This window comes from Procambarus clarkii, chromosome 19, assembly GCF_040958095.1.
Source record: "Procambarus clarkii isolate CNS0578487 chromosome 19, FALCON_Pclarkii_2.0, whole genome shotgun sequence".
Taxonomy (NCBI): domain Eukaryota; kingdom Metazoa; phylum Arthropoda; class Malacostraca; order Decapoda; family Cambaridae; genus Procambarus; species Procambarus clarkii.
Window position 1 is genome coordinate 40,437,987 of NC_091168.1, and position 7,371 is coordinate 40,445,357.

General features: G+C 43.6%; 1 protein-coding gene across 1 annotated transcript; it reads right to left on the minus strand.

Moving 5' to 3' along the window:
• Positions 1-4,445: 4,445 nt before the first annotated feature.
• On the minus strand, positions 4,446-5,303 carry LOC138366452 (piggyBac transposable element-derived protein 4-like). Its single transcript, XM_069327500.1, has one exon. The coding sequence runs from the start codon at positions 5,301-5,303 to the stop codon at positions 4,446-4,448; it is 858 nt and encodes a 285-aa protein (XP_069183601.1).
• Between the last annotated feature and the right edge of the window lie 2,068 nt (positions 5,304-7,371).

Consider the following 7,371-nt stretch of genomic DNA (forward strand, 5'->3'; position numbering starts at 1 on the left):
GTACACAAGGTATTCAGCAACCTGCGAGGGAAGTTCAGGGATTATTTTATACCTGGACAGAATGTCGTTATCGACGAGTCACTTGTACTGTTCAAGGGCAGACTGGCTTTCAAGCAGTACATCCCTTCAAAGAGGCACCGTTTTGCACTGAAGTTTTTCGTGCTGTGCGACTGTGAGACTGGTATCGTCCTGGACATGATCTTGTATTCTGGTACAGACGTCGACATAGCAGCTCAAGATGAACACGGGTTCTCCGGCAGTGTCGTAAAAACCCTGATGGAACCGTTGCTGAACAAGGGGGCATATACTGTTCACCGACAACTATTACACCAGCCCCCTGTTGACCAGATACCTCCTTGCCCACAACACCGGCGTATGTGGCACTGTGAAGGTCCTCAGGAAGGAAATGCCAGTGTTCGGTATAGGTATGTGCGTGGGTGAGTGCCAGCTGTGCAAGTGTGACAATATACTGTCAGTGCGGTGGAAAGACAGACGTGAGGTGAATCTGCTGACGACAATTTACACCGGTGCCATGTTGGACAGTGGGACGGTCCATTTTCAGACGCGCAACCCCATGTATAAGCTGGACTGTGTCAAAGACTATAACGTGAACATTCGCGTCGTCGATAAATGTGACATGATGCTTGGTGGTATGGGGTGAGTGCGCAGGTCTGTGAAGTGGACGAAAAAGTTCTTCTTCCACCTCATGGATGTTGCAGTGCTCAACTGCTTTAATATGTACCTAGTGAAGTCCGGCAGGAAACCGTCTATATGTACCTTCAGTGCCAGCGTTGTGTCACAGCTGCTGGTAAAGTATGGCAGGGAGGGTTCCGTAGTACTGCACGGGGTGCAAGCAACAATGCCACATGCAGCTCCAGACAGACTGCGGGGTAATGAGAACTTCGGGGTACATATGCTGGTGTATATGCCAGGCACAGCATCACGGGAGAAGGGTAAACGTGCGTGCATAGTATGTAGGAACACTACACACAGAGCACAAAAGCGAAGATACATCAGTACCTGGTGCGTGGAGTGCAAGGTGCCTTCTCTGCCTCGTTGGCTGTTTTGCAGCATATCACACACTCGCGGAGTACTGAGTGTGTGTATAGTGTGTAATACTGTACAGTATGTATATATAATGTAAATATAAATATATCAGTGTGATAAATTGGAAATAAGTGCAGGATACGTGTACTTGTTTGTGATGCACGTAACACAGTGTCTATGGACGGTATGGATGTTCTACTGCCATAATATAGTATACATGCTCACCATACATTGGATCAGCACATAAAATCTAATAAATTGTATTTGGAACGGTGCGCAAAAAATTAACAAAAATATATTAGGCGACTTAGTCTAGAAATGCTTTACAAATCAAGGGACCTCGAATGTGGAATGACCTTCCCAATTATGTTAAAGACTGTACCTGTCCCAACCAGTTTAAGATAAAACTAAGTACTACCTAATTAACTCAATGTAACCTACCTCACCCCCAAAATGTCAACCCATGTCTTCTAATTTAAACAATGCTGTTTTGTTGGCCAAATTGTATTTTTGCTTTTTTTCTGCCATGTTCCCCCCTCCCTTTTTTCCATTCTTTTCTTATTTTTCTCAACACAATTTATACTTTAATCTCAATTAGTATTAAGTTTTAGTCTTAGTGTTTTTCCTGCCCGAAACGCTTTGCGTAATAGTGGCTTTAGGCATTGTATGTACTAGCTCTATCTATAAATCCATCAACTTTTGTATCTTACCTTGTATGTTTGTACCTTACCTGAATAAAAATTTATTTATTTATTTATTATTATTTATTTTATTTGCTGCAGCGCACATCCCGCCCCGGGCGCCCCACCGGCCCCGGGCGCCCCACCGGCCCCGGGCGCCCCACCGGCCCCGGGCGCCCCACCGGCCCCGGGCGCCCCACCGGCCCCGGGAGCTTACGGCACGGGTGCTCGGGGAATGATGACGTCATGCGCCGCCTTACGGACCCTATAACAGCCAAAGTAAGTACAATTTCGACATTCCATTGCTATACCCATATACAGAGAATGTTTTTTGATACTTTCAGAACAAAAAAGATGTTTTTCCTGAGAATATTTTTCTTGCGCACTTCATAGTTGGAGGCCGCTCAGTTAAGGGGTTAATATCTAACATATTCAGGGATTTGAGTAAGGGTACCGAGTGATGTCTGAGGCCAGAGTTAGATATTGTTCTAACAGTAGCTTTGTGTTGAGTAATTAGAGGACATAAATGATTTTGGGTAGTAGAACCCCAAGCACAAATACCATAGTTGAGATATGGATAGATGAGGGAGTAATAGAGAGTCACCAGGGCAGAGCGGGGTACATAATATCTGATCTTAGAAAGAATGCCAACAGTTTTTGAAACTTTTTTTGATATATTTAGAATGTGTCCCTGGACATTCAGCTTGTGGTCGATGAGAACGCCAAGGAATTTGCCATCTAATTTGTTACAAATTTGGGTATTGTTTATTTTGAGATTTATTTGATTGGAGCATTTATTGCCAAACAGAATATAGAAAGTTTTGTCAATGTTAAGGGTGAGTTTATTGGCAGTTAGCCAAAGATGGACTTTCTCTAGCTCAGTATTTACTGTGGCATTTAGAGCAAGGGGGTCAGGACTGGAGTAAATGAAGGTTGTGTCGTCAGCAAATAGAATTGGTTTGAGGTGTTGGGAGGCATTTGGAAGGTCATTAATGTAGATGAGAAAGAGGAGAGGGCCATGTATGCTGCCCTGAGGAACACCAATGTTGATGGGTAGGGTGGGAGAAATTGTATTATTCACAGAAACATATACTGGAGCCTGTCAGTAAGATAAGATTTGAGGTATTGCAGGGAGTGTCCTCTGACTCCATAATGATGTAATTTAAGAAGAAGGTTTTGGTGGTTGACAGTGTCAAAAGCCTTACGCAGGTCCACAAATAACCCAACAGGGAACTCATTTTTATCAAGAGCTGCGTGAATCAAGTTAATCATACTAATAAGTGCATCGTTAGTGCTTTTTTTTGGGTCTGAAACCATATTGACAAGAGCTAAGTATATTGTGTTTGGCTAGAAAAGAGTAAAGCTGCTTGTAGATTAGTTTTTCGAATATTTTTGACAAGTTTGGCAGGATTGATATAGGTCTGTAGTTGTTAACATCTGTGAGATCACCACATTTGTGGACAGGGGTTACTCTTGCTTTTTTTAGAATGTCTGGAAAGGTTCGGAGTTCAAGTGACTTGTTGAAGAGCAATGCAATAGCAGGGGCTAAAGATCTGGAGGCTTTTTTGTAAATTAAAGTTGGTATCTCCTCAAGGGCACTAGACTTGGTTTTAAGGGAAAGGATTATCTCATTGACATCAGTGGGATTAGTAGGCTTTAGGTACAGAGACTGTGGATAGTTACCTGTAAGATAGTTCTTAACATCAGTACTGGAAGATGGAATATCATTTGCAAGGGATGACCCAATGGAAGAGAAGAACCTGTTGAAGTCAATAGCAGAATCAGAGGCTGAAAGCTGACCAACGTTATTGGACAGGAGTGTTGGTTTGTTATTTAAAATCTTCTTTGATCCCAATATTTGTGAAATTGTGCTACAAGTTTTTTTAATGTTGCTCTTTATTTGGGTAAATTTATCTTCATAGTATTTAGTTTTGGCTCTTCTAGTTATTTTAGATAGCAATAACGAGTAATTCTTTGAGAATTCTTTGGAGACGGTTCCTAACCTATACTTCTTCTCAAGGTCATGTTTTTTATTAATGGATTTAAGTATTCCTTTTGTAAGCCAAGGATTGTTAAGCCTTTTGTTTGTGACTTGTTTTGTAAGCATAGGACAGTGGGTGTTATAAAGGCTAAGACTTGTTTGTAGAAAAGATTGCACTGCTAGGTTGATGCATCACAAACAAGTACACTTATCCTGTACTTATTTCCAATTTATCACGCTGATATATTTATGTTTACATTATATATACCCACTGTACAGTATCACACACTATATGCACACACTCAGTACTCCGCGAGTGTGTGAAATGCTAGGAAACAGCCAACGGGGCAGAGTGGCGCCTTGCACTCCATGCACCAGGTGCTGATGCGCCTTGGCTTTTGTGCTCTGCATGTCGTGTTCCTGTATACTATGCACACACGTTTACCCTTCTCCTGTGATGCTGTGCCTGGCATATACTCCAGCATGTGTACCCCGAAGTTCTCATTACCCCGCAGTCTGTCTGGAGCTGCATGTGGCATTGTTGCTTGCACCCCGCGCAGTACTACGGAACCCTCCCTGCCATACTTTTCCAGTAGCTATGACACAACGCTGGCACTGAAAGTACGTATAGACGGTTTCCTGCCGGACTTCACTAGGTACATATTGAAGCAGTTGAGCACTGCAACATCCATGAGGTGGAAGAAGAACTTTTTCGTCCACTTCACAGACCTGCGCATTCACCCCATACCACCAAGCATCATGTCACATTTATCGACGACGCGAATGTTCAAGTTATAGTCAATGACACAGTCCAGCTTATACATGGGGTTGCGCGTCTGAAAATGGACCGTCCCACTGTCCAACATGGCACCGGTGTAAATTGTCGTCAGCATATTCACCTCGTGTCTGTCTTTCCACCGCACTGACAGGATATTGTCACACTTGTGCAGCTGGCACTCACCCACGCACATACCTATACCGAACACTGGCATTTCCTTCCTGAGGACCTTCACAGTGCCACATACGCCGGTGTTGTGGGCAAGGAGGTATCTGGTCAACAGGGGGCTGGTGTAATAGTTGTCTGTGAACAGTATATGCCTCCTGTTCAGCAACGGTTCCATCAGGGTTTTTACGACACTGCCAGAGAACCCGTGTTCATCTTGAGCTGGTATGTCGACGTCTCTACGAGAATACAAGATCATGTCCAGGACGATACCAGTCTCACAGTCGCACAGCACGAAAAACTTCAGTGCAAAATGGTGCCTCTTTGAAGGGATGTACTGCTTGAATGCCAGTCTGCCCTTGAACAGTACAAGTGACTCGTCGATAATGACATTCTGTCCAGGTACAAAATAATCCCTGAACTTCCCTCGCATGTCACTGAGTACCTTGTGTACCTTCCACAGTCTGCTGTGTCTTTCCTCATTTGCGTTATTCTCGAAATGCAGGCACCTGAGAATCAAGCGGAACCTATCCCACGACATATACCGGTTGAACACGGGCGATGGAACAAGGCTGTCTTTGTTCCAATAGTCCTTGAAGACAGCTTTCTCGGAGTGCTTCATCATCATGCATAGTGCCAGAAACACATACATCTCGTCGATTGTCGTATCCTTCCATCGCGTAAGGCAGGTAATATGCTGCCGTCTATGAGGGTGTGGGCGTACGTGTTTGTCTCAGTCAAAAGATGTGTCATGAAGACGTTGTCAAAATATGTATGGAAATATTCCATGTCCGCTATATCATCACTGGTATACTGGAATAAAGCTGTAACACCAATATCGGTATCATCAAACGTTGGTATTTGAGGGACAAATGTGGCGCAATCATCCCGCACAAGCACATTAGTGGGTTTGGTGTTGGCACCAACACCACCACGAGCACCAAAACCACGGCTACGTCGTCTGCTGCTGGAGCTGCATGAGGGTATGCTTGGCGCTTAGGCAGATTTTCGTACCGTAGGCCTACCACGAACACATGATGTTGAGGGCCCACTGTCGTCATGTTGTGAGACACACTGCCGGCTGCCTCGACGTGTTGCTGATGCAGCAAAACCCCGCCTGGTACTACCCCCACTGCTAGTGCTCGGGTCGTCCACACTACTTGTATCGGAGCCAATGTCACCGAAGCTCGAGAAGGATTCATCACATGTACTGTCACTGAATAAACTAGCGTCTGGGGACATACATGATGGTGGTGATGATAACGGTGTTGACCCAGGGTAGCGAGACAGGCCGGGAGAGGAGAATGTACCGTACACACTCGCGACATCATCCACTTCCGTCTCTCCCTCACTCGTATCAGACCTCTGTGTCAGGTCTATAGTGCCTTTCTGTCTGTGTCATAGTCCAGGTCATCAGCCATAACACCATCATCATTCAAAATATCGCGAAACGCCTCCTCAGAGAGTTGTTTTCCAAGACCGTGGGTTACCATGGAGTGGGAGCTCGTTGACGATGCGTCAGACATAGTTGCTGCTTGGAACTGGGACTCCCCACGGCCGCGGGGCAAGCTGGGAGTTTTTTCAAGATGGCGGACGATCACTGGGGCCCCCAGCCATCCATTCCATACCCATGTCACCGCGCGCCACTTTTAATGGAACGTGAAAAATACAAATACCCAGAGGTGCCTAGCGCACCCCAACCATGGGCCTGCAGGCACTTTGCGCAGTTAAAGGGTTAAGTCACTACGCATCCTCTCATGTGTATTTTATATATATAAAACGCTGAACTGTAATGTCAATCCAGACCTTAAAATTTTCCTAGAAAGTTGTAACAAAACCCATGGGCACCACACCAGAAACAAATACCTATTTGATATTTAAGGAGTACGACTTAATCAAACTAGAAATGCTCTACAAATCAAAGGACCCAGAATGTGGAATGACCTTCCCAATCATGTCAAAGACTGTACCTCTCCAAACCAGTTTAAGATAAAAACTAAGTCCTGCCTAATTACCTCCATGTAACTTACCTCACCCCCAAATGTCAACCCATGTCTTACTATTTTAAACATTACTGTTTGTTGACCAAATTGTATATTTGCTATTTTCTGCCATGTCCCCCCCCCCCCATTTTTTATTTTTTCAACACAATTTATACTTTAATTTCAATTAGTATTAAGTTATAATCTAAGTGTTTTTCCTGACCGAAATACTTTGTATAATTGTGGCTTTAAGCTTTGTATGTACTAGCTCTATCTATAAATCCATCAATGTTTGTATCTCACCTTGCATGTATGTACTTTACCTAAATAAACATTTGATTCGATTTAGATGTACTTCCTTTTTCTCAATAAACTTACTTGAACTTGAACTAAATCTATAATATTCCACGTGTTCAATAGTTATGTCAACTAAACAATGATGAAAATTATTAAAACCCATATGGGTATCAAAAACTCTTGAAAAAAAATCTTTGTTATAGAAGATTGATAAGATTGAATAAAGATTGATAACCCAAATGAATTTTTCATGGATATGATACCAACATCAAATCATATATCAGACGTCACCCTATCCCCACTGAATTTTGAAGAAGCCATAAACAGTATGCCTATGCACTCTGCACCAGGCCCGGATTCTTGGAACTCCATATTCATAAAGAACTGTAAAAAACCACTATCGCAGGCCCTCCACATTCTGTGGAGACAAAGCCTAGATAC

Excerpts from the sequence above, each read along its gene's own strand:
- LOC138366452 (XM_069327500.1), bottom strand. The coding sequence starts at position 5,303 with ATGTATGTGTTTCTGGCACTATGCATGATGATGAAGCACTCCGAGAAA.